Genomic DNA, 15,997 nt, shown 5'->3' with positions numbered 1-15,997 from the left:
GTAGTGCAGTAAGTGTTTATAGTATAGTAATATAGTAGCGTATATAGTAATGTAATAGTAGTAGTGTAGTGATAGTGTATATAGTATAGTAACATAGTAGTGTATATAGTAGTGTAATAGTAGTAGTGTAGTAATAGTGTTTATAGTGATAGTGTATATAGTATAATAATATAGTAATGTATATAGTAGTGTAATAGTAGTAGTGTAGTAAGTGTATAAAGTATAGTAATATAGTAGTGTATATAGTAGTGTAATAGTAGTAGTGTAGTAACAGTGTATATAGTATAGTAGTATAGTAGTGTATATAGTAGTGTAATAGTAGTAGTGTAGTAATAGTGTATATAGTAGTATAGTAGTGTATATAGTAGTGTAATAGTAGTAGTGCAGTAATAGTGTATATAGTATAGTAATATAGTAGTGTATATAGTAGTGTAATAGTAGTAGTGTAGTAAGTGTATATAGTATGGTAATATAGTAGTGTATATAGTAGTGTAATAGTAGTGTAGTAAGTGTATATAGTATAGTAACATAGTAGTGTATATAGTAGTGTAATAGTAGTAGTGTAGTAATAGTGTTTATAGTGATAGTGTATATAGTATAATAATATAGTAGTGTATATAGTAGTGTAATAGTAGTAGTGTAGTAAGTGTATAAAGTATAGTAATATAGTAGTGTATATAGTAGTGTAATAGTAGTAGTGTAGTAATAGTGTTTATAGTGATAGTGTATATAGTATAATAATATAGTAGTGTATATAGTAGTGTAATAGTAGTAGTGTAGTAAGTGTATAAAGTATAGTAATGTCCTACCAGACAGTCTCGCTCCCTTCACCTGATGAAGGCCGCTTGTGTTGTGGCCGAAACGTCGTGAGAATATTATTGTGTTATTTTATTTTATCAATTTATTATTTTATTCTCATTCTACGTGACTTTACCGAAAGAACCAAAGAAGATATAGTAATATAGTAGTGTATATAGTAGTGTAATAGTAGTAGTGTAGTAATAGTGCATATAGCATAGTAATATAGTAGTGTATATAGTAGTGTAGTAATAGTGTATATAGTAATAGTATCACAGTATTCGTGTATAAAACCTTCATCTGCTTGACGAGGCAGTAGAGCTGCTCAGGAGGCAGCGAGGCCACTGCCTGCGTCACGGCGTGGGGAGCCTCCTCAGGGGCCACGGCGTCGCCAAACGGAGACTCCAACACGGGCCCTGTGTGGCCCAGACCTGACACACACACACAGTGAGATACACACAGCGAGACACACGCAGTGAGACGTACACACAGTGAGACACACACAGTGAGACACACACAGTGAGACACACACAGTGAGACACACACAGTGAGACACACACAGTGAGACACACAGTGAGACACACAGTGAGACACACACACAGTGAGACACACACAGTGAGACACACACACAGTGAGACAAACACACAGCGAGACACACACAGCGAGACACACACAGCGAGACACACACAGCGAGACACACACAGTGAGACACACACACAGTGAGACACACACACAGTGAGACACACACAGTGAGACACACACACAGTGACACACACACAGCGAGACACACACACAGCGAGACACACGCAGCGAGACACACACAGCGAGACACACACAGCGAGACACACACAGCGAGACGCACACAGCGAGACGCACACAGCGAGACGCACACACAGTGAGACACACACAGTGAGACACACACACAGTGAGACACACACACAGTGAGACACAAAGACAAAGATCCCCCGTATAGCCTTAACAGACTGTAGGGGCAAGTGCTGTTAGCGAGCACCTATGAAGGCCGGAACGGTACACGAGGGGGTGGGTGGCCAGCACCACGCCCGACCGCCTTTGTCTCCCTAGTGACGATGTTTACACACCGCACCAGGTACTCATTTGAGGCTGAGTCGACCTAGGGGAGGCCCGGGACCGGTTCAGATAATCGTCACCGGTGTTGGCCGTGAGCGGGAATCGAACCCGGGTCGCCAGGTTCATAGCGCAGCGCGCTAACCGCTACACTATCGCTCCCTGTGTGTGTGTCTCACAGTGAGACACACACACATTGAGACACACACACAGTGAGACACACACACAGTGAGACACACACACAGCGAGACGCACACAGCGAGACGCACACAGCGAGACGCACACAGCGAGACACACACACAGTGAGACACACACACAGTGAGACACACACACAGTGAGACACACACACAGTGAGACACACACACAGTGAGACACACACACAGTGAGACACACACACAGTGAGACACACACACAGTGAGACACACACACAGTGAGACACACACAGTGAGACACACACACAGTGAGACACACACAGTGAGACACACACAGTGAGACACACACAGTGAGACACACACAGTGAGACACACACACAGTGAGACACACACAGTGAGAAACACACAGCGAGACACACACAGTGAGACACACACACAGTGAGACACACACACAGTGAGACACACACACAGTGAGACACACACACAGTGAGACACACACACAGCGAGACACACACACAGCGAGACGCACACAGCGAGACACACACAGTGAGACACACACACAGTGAGACACACACACAGTGAGACACACACACATTGAGACACACACACAGTGAGACACACACACAGTGAGACACACACACAGTGAGACACACACAGTGAGACACACACACAGAGAGACACACACACAGTGAGACACACACACAGTGAGACACACACACAGTGAGACACACACAGTGAGACACACACACAGTGAGACACACACAGTGAGACACACACAGTGAGACACACACACAGCGAGACACACACACAGTGAGACACACACAGTGAGACACACACGCACTGAGGGGGATGGGGGGGAAGGAGGGAGGCAGTGAGAGGGAGGGGAGACAGGGGAGGGGGGAGGGAGGGGGGGAGGGAGGGGAGGGGGGGAAGGGGGGCCAGGGGGAGGCAGGGGAGGGGGGGAGGCAGGGGGAGGCAGGGGGAGGGGGGGGCAGGGGGAGGGGGGGTCACCCACTCTTGAGCTCCTCCTTGTTCTTCTCGCTGGCCGCGTTGTCGACGCGGAGGGAGCGGCCGCTGAACTCGCGCCCGTTGAGGTTCCTCATGGCGCTCAGTGCCGTCTCCTGGTCCTGGTACTCGCAGAAGCCGTAGCCCTTGGGCTTGCCCGTCTCCCTGTCGTACACCAGCCTGCACGCACGCACGTGGCATGCACACCCCCCCCACGCGTAGCCTCAACAGAACATCGGGGCAAGCGCCGTTCGAAGGCCGGCGGCCTACGAACGATGATGGCCTACATGAGTACACGGTGTACACACACGTACACACACACACGTACACACACGTGTACACACATACACACGTACACACACACACACACACGTATACACAACAACAACAACAACCGCCATTCGCCACTAAGTGGCGGTGACGTCACCAAGACGCTTGTGCCAGGCTATGTGCACCCTGAGACCAAGTAAAGTGTCGAACGCCCGCTGGCAGGAGGTCACGGGGCAGACCCAGCAGGTGACACGGCTGATGCACCACCTGTGCCCCCTACTGTGCCAAATTGCTGTGCTTTAGCCACCCGGCGCTCCGCTCGTTGTTGTGAGCACCACTCCTCCGCCCTCCGTTGTTGTTGGAGGGCGACTACCTCCAACTGCCCAGTAGCATCCTTCACGAGCCTCCTCCACAGAGGCCGATCTTGACACCGCTGGTACCAGTCATCGGCAAGTCCACTCAGCTCCACGTCCTCCTGTACCACATCACTCCATCTCTTCTCTAGCCCGTGCCGCGCCCGTCTAGACCCCTCAATCCGGCCGAACAAAAGCTGTTTCGGCATGCGGTGGCTGGGCATGCGGGCTACATGACCCAGCCATCGCAGCCTTGCCCGCCGGAGGAGCTCACCGATGGGACCTTGCCCAGATCTTTCAAGGATTTGTGAGCTCCTCACACAATCCAGTCTGGTTAAACCCAGGATGGATCGTAGGCAGGCCAGCCTAAATGTTTCTAACCGGCGAAGATGTTCCATTAGGGGGGTCCATGTTTCGCAAGCGTAGAGAAGGGAGGGAATGACCGTGGCCGAGAAGACCTGAAGCTTAGTGCGGAGCGACAGACCAGGTAGCTTCCACACAGCGTTACGCAACCGATGAAAAGATATTGCCGCTCGACTGATTCGGAGTGAGACCTCTGCTGTTAAACTGGAGCCAGTCATAAGCACACTGCCCAGCTGTGGGAAACTCTCCACTCTCTCCACAACTGCCCCATCACCGATTGGGAGTTGTGGGGGTGGAGTGTCCGATGGTACAAAATACCCAGGCAGGTGCTTAGTTTTGGTGGGGCTGATGGAAAGGACCCACCTCTTAGTGGCACGCTCCAGTCTCAGCAGCAGCGTCTCCAACACCTCCTCTGAATGAGCAGCTATTACCAAATCATCAGCATACAAAACGTGGTTGAGCAATAGGGAGCCATCCCTTGACCGCACCCGGGCATCGATCAGCCTCCCATTATATCTACACCATATGGAGATTTCCCCGGTACAGCTATTGAAGGCTTCACGACATACGTAGTCAAAATAGATGTTAAATAATGTGGGAGCCAGAGGACATCCCTGTCGCACCCCAAGGTGTACAGGGAATGGCTCTGACTCCCGGCCACGTAGTTTTATCTGGGCCCGCTCACCATCATGAAGGTCCTTAATGATCGTGAGCAGAGGGTCAGGTACTCCAAAAGCACGAAGAACAACCCAGAGCCCAGGCCTGCTGATGGTATCATAGGCCTTGACCAGGTCAATAAAGCAGAGATGTAGGTCCTGTTGGAATTCCCTACACCTCTGCTGTAGCAGACGGACAGAAAATATGGCATCTGTGCAGGACCGATCTTTCCTGAAACCGCATTGGGGCTCAGCAAGCCTCTCCTCAGCGTGCCTGGCAAGGCGATGCTGAATAATCCTTGCCAGGACCTTTCCCGGCACACTGAGGAGTGAAATGCCCCTTTAGTTGTTACAGTCTGTGCGGTCCCCCTTCTTAAAAAGGGGGACCACCAGGGCATCCTTCCAATCCTGCGGAACCCGTCCAGTGGTCCAGACCGTTGTTATGATGTCATATAGGGCAGTCTGTGCACAAACGCCACCCTCCCTCAGCATTTCGCTTTGGAGATCATCTCTGCCCGCTGCCTTCCCTGGTCTCAGACTCCGGATCGCCTTCAGTACTTCCTCAACAGATGGCACCTCAGCCAGCCACTCACAGGGGGTGACTTCTTCCAATATTTGAGTCACCGCAGCCTCAGCAGGGTAATCCTCACTTTGTGCCACGATGTTTTCCTGGCTGAGGGATTTTCCCTCCCCCAGGACCTCACAGAAATGCTCAGCAAATCTGCTAACCTGTTCCTGGGGGTCGGAGATTGGATCACCATTTTTTCCCCTAATGATGGTAATAGGTGTGGCGCTGCAGGTTACTTTTTTGATGGAGTTAAATAGAGATTTGTGATCACGGGCCACTGAGGCAGACTCCATCCCCTCAGCAACCCGCGACCACCACCCATCCTTGCAGCGCCTCACGGCTCTCCGAACCTCCGAGTGAAGGCTGCGGTAAGCCTCCTCATTCTCTGACGTGGGATTCTGTAGCCGATGACAGTGGGCCTGTCGCTTTTTCTCAACCATCCTGAACACCTCCTCTGTCAGCTAGGGTCTCTGGGGAGGTCTGGACCGCGTACCCAAAGCAGCCATTGCAGCTGCATGAGTCACAGTCCTAAACATCGCCCATTTACCCTCGACATCAGGAGGAGTCGGGGACGATGCCAATCCCAGCTGCAAGCGATGATGAAATTCTCGCTTGCAACTTTCATCAGATAACTGAGACCAGGCCACTTTAGGTTGGAATGGGGTCCTGGGTGTACACCCACCACCGGAGTGGAAGAATGGCAGGCGCATCTTACAGATGACTAGTCGATGGTCAGAGGGCAGATCAGCTCCACGGTAGGTCCTGGTGTCAAGGACATGGGCTCGCATCCGCTAGTCCGTCACTATGTAGTCCAGCAGAGGTTCTTGCTTGGACCCGGCATGCATCCATGATGTTGTGTGGATGCGCCGATGCCGGAACAGCGTGTTGGTAATTACACGCCCATGGGCTGCACAAAAATCTAGCAGCCTCCTACCATTGTTATTGAGCTGATCTGGCCCATGCCCTCCAATTACTCCAGACCAGGTGTCAGTATCATGACCAACTCGGGCATTGAAGTCACCCAACATGATGACTCTATCCCGAGGGGCCACTTTAGCCAGCACCTGTGACAGGAGGTCATAGAAGGCATCTGACTCATCGGCTTTGCCTGCATCCCTCCACGGATGTTCATCTTCGGTGGGGGCATAAGTAACCACGACCACCATTCCTCGCCTCCGGTTGATGGGAAGGCGAGCCCAAAGTAGCCTGGGGCTTACAGCTTCCCACACCTCAACGCCGCGCTCCCACGCCGCCTTCATTATTTTGTTCAAAAGAAGTGCCACACCCTGTTGTTTGGCAGTCTGCTGCCCCGAGTAGAGGACTGTCCACCCCTCATGGTGGCAGGAGCCAGAGCCGGTCCACTGGACCTCCTGAATGCCACATAGATCCAGACGGTACCGGTCCAGCTCCCGACAGAGGAGTGGCAGCCTCTCCTCCGCAGTGAGCGTTCGAACATTCCACGTGGCCACCCATAGTGGCTTTTCGTTGTTTCTGGAGGAGCCCCGAGGGTAGATATTCAATCTCCTGGCTCCGCCAATTGGGGTTTGGCCAGGAGACGTCATAGACGCCTGGCCCCCCGGGGCCTCCGGCACAAGCTTATTAAATACATATTTCAGTTTAACTCGTGGTTTAGTGGTAATTAATTGAAGGTGGAGTGGTTACCAGCCCCTCGCACCCATCCAGAGCCCCCGTTTAGCCCCTGTGATGGACACATATGCCATGAGGGGAGGAGCCAATCAAAATTGGACCTCCCCCCACAGCACTGTCCACGACAGAGTTGCCGGTCCGGCACCGCGAGGAGGTAGGGGGTTGTTTTGCACACACACATACAAACACACACACACATGTACACACACACACGTACACACACACGGTACACACACACACGTGTACACACACACGTACACACACACGGTGTACACACACACACGTGTACACACACAGTGTACACACCCACATACAAACGTGTACACACATACACCCACACACACGTGTACACACACACACACGTGTACACACATACACACACATACACACACACACGTGTACACACACACACACGTGTACACACAAACACCCACAACAACAACCGCCATTCGCCACTAAGTGGCGGTGACGTCACCACGACGCTTGTGCCAGGCTATGTGCACCCTGAGGCCACGTGAAGTGTCGAACGCCCGCTGGAAGGAGGTCACGGGGCAGACCCAGGTGATACGGGTCGACTGAGATGACTGGCTGATGCACCACCTTTGCCCCCTACTGTGCCAACCTGCTGTGCTTTAGCCACCCGGCGCTCCGCTCGTTGTTCTGAGCGTCGCTCCTCCGCCCTCCGTTGTTGTTGGAGAGCGACTACCTCCAACTGCCCAGTAGCGTCCTTCACGAGCCTCCTCCACAGAGGCCGATCTTGACACCGCTGGTACCAGTCATCGGCAAGTCCACTCAGCTCCACGTCCTCCTGTACCACATCACTCCATCTCTTCTCTAGCCCGTGCCACGCCCGCTTAGCCCCCTCAATCCGTCCGAACAAAAGCTGTTGCGGCATGCGGTGGCTGGGCATGCAGGCTACATGACCCAGCCATCGCAGCCTTCCCCGCCAGAGGAGCTCACCGATGGGACCTTGCCCAGATCTTCTTTGGTTCTTTCGGTAAAGTCACGTAGAATGATAATTATTTTATTATCATTCTACGTGACTTTACCGAAAGAACCAAAGAAGATGAATCATTGCAGTCACGAAAGCTTTAAATCGAAATTTGCCCAGATCTTTCAAGGATTTGTGAGCTCCTCACACAATCCAATCTGGTTAAACCCAGGATGGATCGTAGGCAGGCCAGCCTAAATGTTTCTAACCGGCGAAGATGTTCCATTGGGGGGTCCACGTTTCGCAAGCGTAGAGAAGGGAGGGAATGACCGTGGATGAGAAGACCTGAAGCTTAGTGCGGCGCGACAGACCAGGTAGCTTCCACACAGCGTTACGGAACCGATTAAAAGATATTGCCGCTCGACTGATTTCGGAGTGAGACCTCTGCAGTTAAACTGGAGCCGGTCATAAGCACACTGCCCAGGTATGGGAAACTCTCCACTCTCTCCACAACTGCCCCATCACCGATTGGGAGTTGTGGGGGTGGAGTGTCCGATGGTACAAAATACCCAGGCAGGTGCTTAGTTTTGGTGGGGCTGATGGAAAGGACCCACCTCTTAGTGGCACGCTCCAGTCTCAGCAGCAGCGTCTCCAACTCCTCCTCTGAATGAGCAGCTATTACCAAATCATCAGCATACATTACGTGGTTGAGCAATAGGGAGCCATCCCTTGACCGCATCCGGGCATCGATCAGCCTCCCATTATATCTGTACCATATGGAGATTCCCCCGGTACAGCTATTGAAGGCTTCACGAACTACGTGGTCAAAATAGATGTTAAATAATGTGGGAGCCAGAGGACATCCCTGTCGCACCCCAAGGTGTACAGGGAATGGCTCTGACTCCCGGCCACGTAGTTTTACCCGGGCCCGCTCACCATCATGAAGGTCCTTAATGATCGTGAGCAGTGTCAGGTACTCCAAAAGCACGAAGAACAACCCAGAGCCCAGGCCAACTGATGGTATCATAGGCCTTGACCAGGTCAATAAAGCAGAGATGTAGGTCTTGTTGGAATTCCCTACACCTCTGTTGTAGCAGACGGACAGAAAATATGGCATCTGTGCAGGACCGCTCTTTCCTGAAACCGCATTGGGCTCCGCAAGCCTCTCCTCAGCATGCCTGGCAAGGCGATGCTGAATAATCCTTGCCAGGACCTTTCCCGGCACACTGAGGAGTAAGATGCCCCTGTAGTTGTTACAGTCTGTGCGGTCCCCCTTCTTAAAAAGGTGGACCACCAGGGCATCCTTCCAATCCTGCGGAACCCGTCCAGTGGTCCAGACCCTTGTTATGATGTCATATAGGGCAGTCTGTGCACAAACGCCACCCTCCCTCAGCATTTCGCTTGGGAGATCATCTCTTCCCGCTGCCTTTCCTGGTCTCAGACTCCGGATTTCCTTCAGTACTTCCTCAACAGATGGCACCTCAGCCAGCCACTCACAGGGGGTGACGTCTTCCAATATTTGAGGCACCGCAGCCTCAGCAGGGTCATCCTCACTTTGTGCCATGATGTTTTCCTGGCTGAGGGATTTTCCCTCCCCCAGGACCTCACAGAAATGCTCAGCAAATCTGCTAACCTGTTCCTGGGGGTCGGAGATTGGATCACCGTTTTTTCCCCTAATGATGGTAATAGGTATGGCGCTGCAGGTTACTTTTTTGATGGAGTTAAATAGAGATTTGTGATCACGGGCCACTGAGGCAGACTCCATCCCCTCAGCAACCCGCGATCACCACCCATCCTTGCAGCGCCTCACGGCTCTCCGAACCTCCGAGCGAAGGCTGCGGTAAGCCTCCTCGTTCTCTGACGTGGGATTCTGTAGCCAATGACAGTGGGCCTGTCGCTTTTTCTCAACCATCCTGAACACCTCCTCTGTCAGCGAGGGTCTCTGGGGAGGTTAGGACCGCGTACCCAAAGCAGCCATTGCAGCTGCATGAGTCACAGTCCTAAACATCGCCCATTTACCCTCGACATCAGGAGGAGTTGGGGACGATGCAAATCCCAGCCGCAAGCGATGATGAAATTCTCGCTTGCAACTTTCATCAGATAACTGAGACCAGGCCACTTTAGGTTGGAATGGGGTCCTGGGTGTACACCCACCACCGGAGTGGAAGAATGGCAGGCGCATCTTACAGATGACTAGTCGATGGTGAGAGGGCAGATCAGCTCCACGGTAAGTCCTGGTGTCAAGGACATGAGCTCGCATCCGCTGGTCCGTCACTATGTAGTCCAGCAGATGTTCTTGCCTGGACCCGGCATGTATCCATGATGTTGTGTGGATGCGCCGATGCTGGAACAGCATGTTGGTAATGACAAGCCCATGGGCTGCACAAAAATCTAGCAGCCTCCTACCGTTGTTATTGAGCTGATCTGGCCCATGCCCTCCAGTTACTCCAGACCAGGTGCCAGCATCATGACCAACTCGGGCATTGAAGTCACCCAACATGATGACTCTCTCCCGAGGGGCCACTTTAGCCAGCACCTGTGACAAGAGGTCATAGAAGCCATCTGACTCATCGGCTTTGCCTGCATCCCTCCACGGATGTTCATCTTCGGTGGGGGCATAAGTAACCACGATCACCATTCCCCACCTCCGGTTGATGGGAAGGCGAGCCCAAAGTAGCCTGGGGCTTACAGCTTCCCACACCTCACCGTCACGCTCCCACGCCCCCTTCATTCTTTTGTTCAAAAGTGCCACACCCTGTTGTTTGGCAGTCTGCTGCCCCGAGTAGAGGACTGTCCACCCCTCATGGTGGCAGGAGCCAGAGCCGGTCCACTGGACCTCCTGAATGCCACATAGATCCAGGCGGTACTGGTCCAGCTCCCGACAGAGGAGTGGCAGCCTCTCCTCCGCAGTGAGCGTTTGAACATTCCACGTGGCCACCCATAGTGGCTTTTCGTTGTTTTTGGAGGAGCCCCGAGGGTAGATATTCAATCTCCTGGCTCCGCCAATTGGGGTTTGGCCAGGAGACGTCATAGACGCCTGGCCCCCCGGGGCCTCCGGCACAAGCTTATTAGTTACATATTTCAGTTTAACTCGTGGTTTAGTGGTAATTAATTGAAGGTGGAATGGTTACCAGCCCCTCGCACCTGTCCAGAGCCCCCGTTTAGCCCCTGTGGTGGACACATATGCCATGAGGGGAGGAGCCAATCAAAATTGGACCTCCCCCCACAGCACTGTCCACGACAGAGTTGCCCGTCCGGCACCGCGAGGAGGTAGGGGGTTGTTTTGCACACACACGTACACACACACACACGTGTACACACACACGTGTACACACAAACACCCACACACATGTACACATACACACGTATACACACACATACACACACACATACACACACACACACATACACACACACGTACACACACACATGTACATGTCTTTGTTGTTTGTGTGTGCCTAACCACAGGTCTCACCTGAAGCTCACCACCGGCCCCACCTCAGAGAAGATGTCTCTGAGTTGCTCCTCCGTCGCCTCATAGGGGATGTTACCAACTGCATTGACGCGCAGACACACACAGACACACGGAGACAACAACCGCCATTCGCCACTAAGTGGCGGTGACGTCAACCACAACGCTTGTGCCAGGCCATGTGCACCTTGAGGCCACGTGAAGTGTCAAACGCCCGCTGGCAGGAGGTCACGGGGCAGACCCAGCAGGTGACACGGGTCGACTGACTGAGATGACTGGCTGATGCACCACCTGTGCCCCCTACTGTGCCAAATTGCTGTGCTTTAGCCACCCGGCGCTCTGCTCGTTGTTGTGAGCATCGCTCCTCCGCCCTCCGTTGTTGTTGGAGGGCGACTGCCTCCAACTGCCCAGTAGCGTCCTTCACGAGCCTCCTCCACAGAGGCCGATCTTGACACTGCTGGTACCAGTCATCGGCAAGTCCACTCAGCTCCACATCCTCCTGTACCACGTCACTCAATCTCTTCTCTAGCCCGCGCCGTGCCCGTTTAGCCCCCACCATCTGGCCAAACAAAAGCTGTTTCGGCATGCGGTGCCTGGGCATGCGAGCTACATGGCCCAGCCAACGCAGCCCTGCCTGCCGGAGCTCACCGATGAGACTTTGTCCAGATCTTTCAAGGATTTGTGAGCTCCTCACACAATCCAGCCTGCAGGTTAAACCCAGGATGGATCGTAGGCAGGCCAGACTAAATGTTTCTAACCGGCGGAGATGTTCCATTAGGGGTTGTCCACGTTTCGCAAGCATAGAGAAGGGAGGGAATGACCGTGGCCGAGAAGACCCGAAGCTTCGTGCGGAGCGACATACCAGGTAGCTTCCACACAGTGTTACGCATCCGATGAAAATATGACTCTCGACTGATTCAAAGTGAGACCCCTGCTGTTAAACCAGTGCCGGTCATGAGCACACTGCCCAGGTGCATCGTTTTGGTGGGGCTGATGGTAAGGCCCCACCTCTTAGTGGCACACTCCAGTTTCAGCAGCAGCGCCTCCAACTCCTCCTCTGAGTGAGCAGCAATTACCAGGTCGTCGGCATACATAACATGGTTAACCAATAGGGAGCCATCACTTGACCGCACCCGGGCATCGATCAGCCTCCCATTGTATCTGTACCAGATGGAAATTCCTCTGGTACAGCTACTGAAGGCTTCACGAACCACGTGGTCGAAATAGATGTTAAATGATGTTGGAGCCGGAGGACATCCCTGTCGCACCCCAAGGTGTACAGGGAATGGCTCTGACTCCCGGCCACGTAGTTTTACCCGGGCCCGCTCACCATCATGAAGGTCCTTAATGATCGTGAGCAGAGGGTCAGGGACTCCGAAAGCACGAAGAACAACCCAGAGCCCAAGCCTACTGATGGTATCATAGGCCTTGACCAGGTCAATAAAGCAGAGATGTAGGTCTTGTTGGAATTCCCTACACCTCTGCTGTAGCAGACGGAGAGAAAATATGGCATCCATGCAGGACCGCCCTTTCCTGAAACCGCATTGGGGCTCTGCAAGCCTCTCCTCAGCGTGCCTGGCAAGGCGATGTTGAATAATCCTTGCCAGGACCTTTCCCGGCACACTGAGGAGTGAGATGCCCCTGTAGTTGTTACAGTCTGTGCGGTCCCCCTTCTTAAAGAGGGGGGACCACCAGGGCATCCTTCCAATCCTACGGAACCCGTCCAGTGGCCCAGACTGTTATTATGTCATGTTATGACATGACACGGAGACACACACACAGATATACCAAGACACACACGAAGACACACATGAAGACCCACACAAAGACACACACACACAGACACACACAGACACACACACACAGACACACACACAGACACACCAAGACACACACACAAAGATCCCACGTGTAGCCTCAGCAAACTGTGAGAGCACGTGCTGTTAGTAGCGAGTAGTAGCAGCATCTATGAAGGCCGGCGCGGGGGTGGGTGGCCAGCACCACGCCCGGACGCCTTTGTCTCTCCAGTGGCGATGTTTAACAACGCACACCGCACCGGGTACTCGTTTGAGGCCGAGTCGACCTAGGGGAGGCCCAGGGACCGGTTCAGAGAAAATCGTCACCGGGAATCGAACCCGGGAGGTCGGGGTCGCAACGCTACGCTAACCGCAGCGCCACCGCTCCCCAGGGGCCGACACCAGCGCAGGCCCCCATCCACTTCAACGGCGCTCGACTAGCGCGGTCCACAGTCTCGCCACCCCCCCCCCCCTCTCTGGCCTCGCCACCCCCCCCTCGCTACCCTCGCCACCCCACCTGGCCTCGCCACCCCCCCACGGCCTCGCTACCCCTCAACCCCCCCGCGAGCCTCTCACCAAACACGGAGCGGAGCGAGCGATCGGTCGTGGTGTCCCTCATGCCCGCCATGGCTGCTCGGGAATCGATTCCTCTGAAATCGGCACGCGAAGTTAAACCTTGCCTTGGTCGCGAGGGAATCGATTCCTCATGGGACTGCAGGGATCCCCAGACTCATATTCTTAGCTCTTTCGATAAAGTCACGTTGAAGGGAAACAATAAAATAATAAAATATATATAACAATAAAAAAATTCTCACGACGTTTCGACCATAAGACAAACGGTCGTCATCAGGTGTGTCGGTTTGCATTAATTTTGTTTGTTGCGGTTGCACCCGACTTAAGAGCCGCATGGCTCACAGGGCTATACCTAATAAATGAAACTTGAAACTTGAATTTATTTATTTTTAAACGGTGTATTTATTTATTTAAAAAACGTCAGCGCCACGCGCAGCGATTTAGCAATTTATTTAGAAGGACTAGTCTATCTATGTTCTGAAAAGAGGAGGGGGGAGACGAAAAATTAATGTATGCTGTCTGAAAGCCATTGTAAGCGTGAACAATCAATTAAGACCTGAAATGGTTTATCAAATCTTTCCAATGATTGCTAAGCCAGAATCCATCTTCTCGGTTGAAATTGTCTCTGTGCTTGTATATGTGGATAGCCTCATGAACGAATCTCTCATGGTAGCCAGATGGCTTACAAAGAACCTCTGTCTTGGAAAAGTCAATGTCATGTAAGCCTACTGAATTATAACAATGATCTGCCACGGCCGAGGTGTTGGTCCTACCATGTTTTAAGGTCTGCTTTGTGTTCACGGATGCGGTCCAAGACATGGCGTTTGGTTTCTCCGATGTAACTACTACTCCAGAGGCAACTTACTGTATGTCCGGAATCACATCTTTTACAGACGGAACCAGATCACGGATTTTATGTAATGTGTTGAAACGGACCTGGATCTTGTGTTTATTCAAGATTTTGGAGATCTTTTTTGTGATCCCCGCAATGTAGGGTAAAGTGATGGTTTTGAAAGGCTCCTCAAGAGGGTCCTTCTTCATGGTTTGAGTGATAGCTTTGCGGATTGTATAGTCGGAGTAACCATTAGCCTTAAGAGCTTGGTGTACGTGCTTGAGTTCACTGCCTATGTGTTCCTGGTCGGATATGCATTGGGCTCTATGGTACAGAGTCTTGATGAGATTATTCTTCTGGGATGGATGGTGGTGGGAATCCGGTTTCAGATAAGCATCCGTATGGGTAGCTTTCCTGTAGACAGAGTGGCTCATTGAACCATTAGGTCTCTTTTTTATTAGGACATCCAGAAAAGGTAGCTTGCCATCTTTTTCGACTTCCATGGTAAGTCTGATGGCTGGGTGTATGGAATTGATGTGGTCGAAGAATTGGTCTAGAGCAGGCCGGCCATGTGGCCAGATGACAAAAGTGTCATCCACGTACCTCTTCCATAAGGTTGGGCGCAGAGTGGCAGTCTGAATGGCGTCAGTCTCAAATTTCTCCATGAAAATGTTAGCTATAACCGGAGATAGGGGGGAGCCCATTGGGGTGCCCTCAGTTTGTTTGTAGAAAGTTCCATTCCAAGTGAAGTATGTATTGGTTAAACAGTGTCTCACCAGGGGAGGTACCTCAGTGTTTAGTCCTTGATGAACCAAGTCTTTAATGATTGCGATGGTGTCAGGTACAGGAACCTTGGTGAATAAGGACTAAACACTGAGGTACCCCCCCCCCCCCCCCTGATGGTTCAATGAGCCACTCTGTCTACAGGAAAGCTACCCATACGGATGCTTATCTGAAACTGGATTCCCACCACGATCCATCACAGAAGAATTTTCTCATCAAGACTCTGTACCATAGAGCCCAATGCATATCCAACCAGGAACACATAGGCAGTGAACTCAAGCACGTACACCAAGCTCTTAAGGCTAATGGTTACTCCGACTATACAATCCGCAAAGCTATCACTCAAACCATGAAGAAGGACCCTCTTGAGGAGCCTTTCAAAACCATCACTTTACCCTACATTGCGGGGATCACAAAAAAGATCTCCAAAATCTTGAATAAACACAAGATCCAGGTCGGTTTCAACACATTACATAAAATCCATGATTTGGTTCCGTCTGTAAAAGATGTGATTCCGGACATACAGTACCCTGATGTCTACAAACTAAGTTGCCTCTGTGGGAGTAGTTACATTGGAGAAACCAAACGCCATGTCTCGGACCGCATCCGTGAACACAAAGCAGACCTTAAACACGGTAGGACCAACACCTCGGCCGTGGCAGATCATTGTTATAATTCAGTAGGCTCACATGACATTGACTTTTCCAAGACA

At 52.0% G+C, this 15,997-nt stretch overlaps 1 protein-coding gene across 1 annotated transcript in view; it reads right to left on the bottom strand.

Moving 5' to 3' along the window:
* Window positions 1–13,936, bottom strand: part of CSTF2 (cleavage stimulation factor subunit 2) — a 64,134-nt gene extending 50,198 nt beyond the window's left edge. Inside the window, exons 1-4 of the mRNA XM_076054552.1 lie at window positions 13,674–13,936; window positions 11,305–11,383; window positions 3,052–3,221; window positions 1,093–1,229 (exon numbers count right to left, since the gene is read on the bottom strand). Of these exons, the coding sequence (XP_075910667.1) occupies window positions 1,093–1,229; window positions 3,052–3,221; window positions 11,305–11,383; window positions 13,674–13,725 (438 nt within the window). The 5' untranslated portion in view covers window positions 13,726–13,936. The remainder of the gene's footprint in view (window positions 1–1,092; window positions 1,230–3,051; window positions 3,222–11,304; window positions 11,384–13,673) is intronic.
* Window positions 13,937–15,997: the final 2,061 nt, after the last annotated feature.

This window comes from Petromyzon marinus, chromosome 66, assembly GCF_048934315.1.
Source record: "Petromyzon marinus isolate PM22_M1 ecotype Great Lakes invasive population chromosome 66, UKy_Petmar_22M1.pri1.0, whole genome shotgun sequence".
In the NCBI taxonomy this organism is placed as follows: Eukaryota; Metazoa; Chordata; class Hyperoartia; order Petromyzontiformes; family Petromyzontidae; genus Petromyzon; species Petromyzon marinus.
This window is presented reverse-complemented; position numbering and strand designations above follow the sequence as displayed.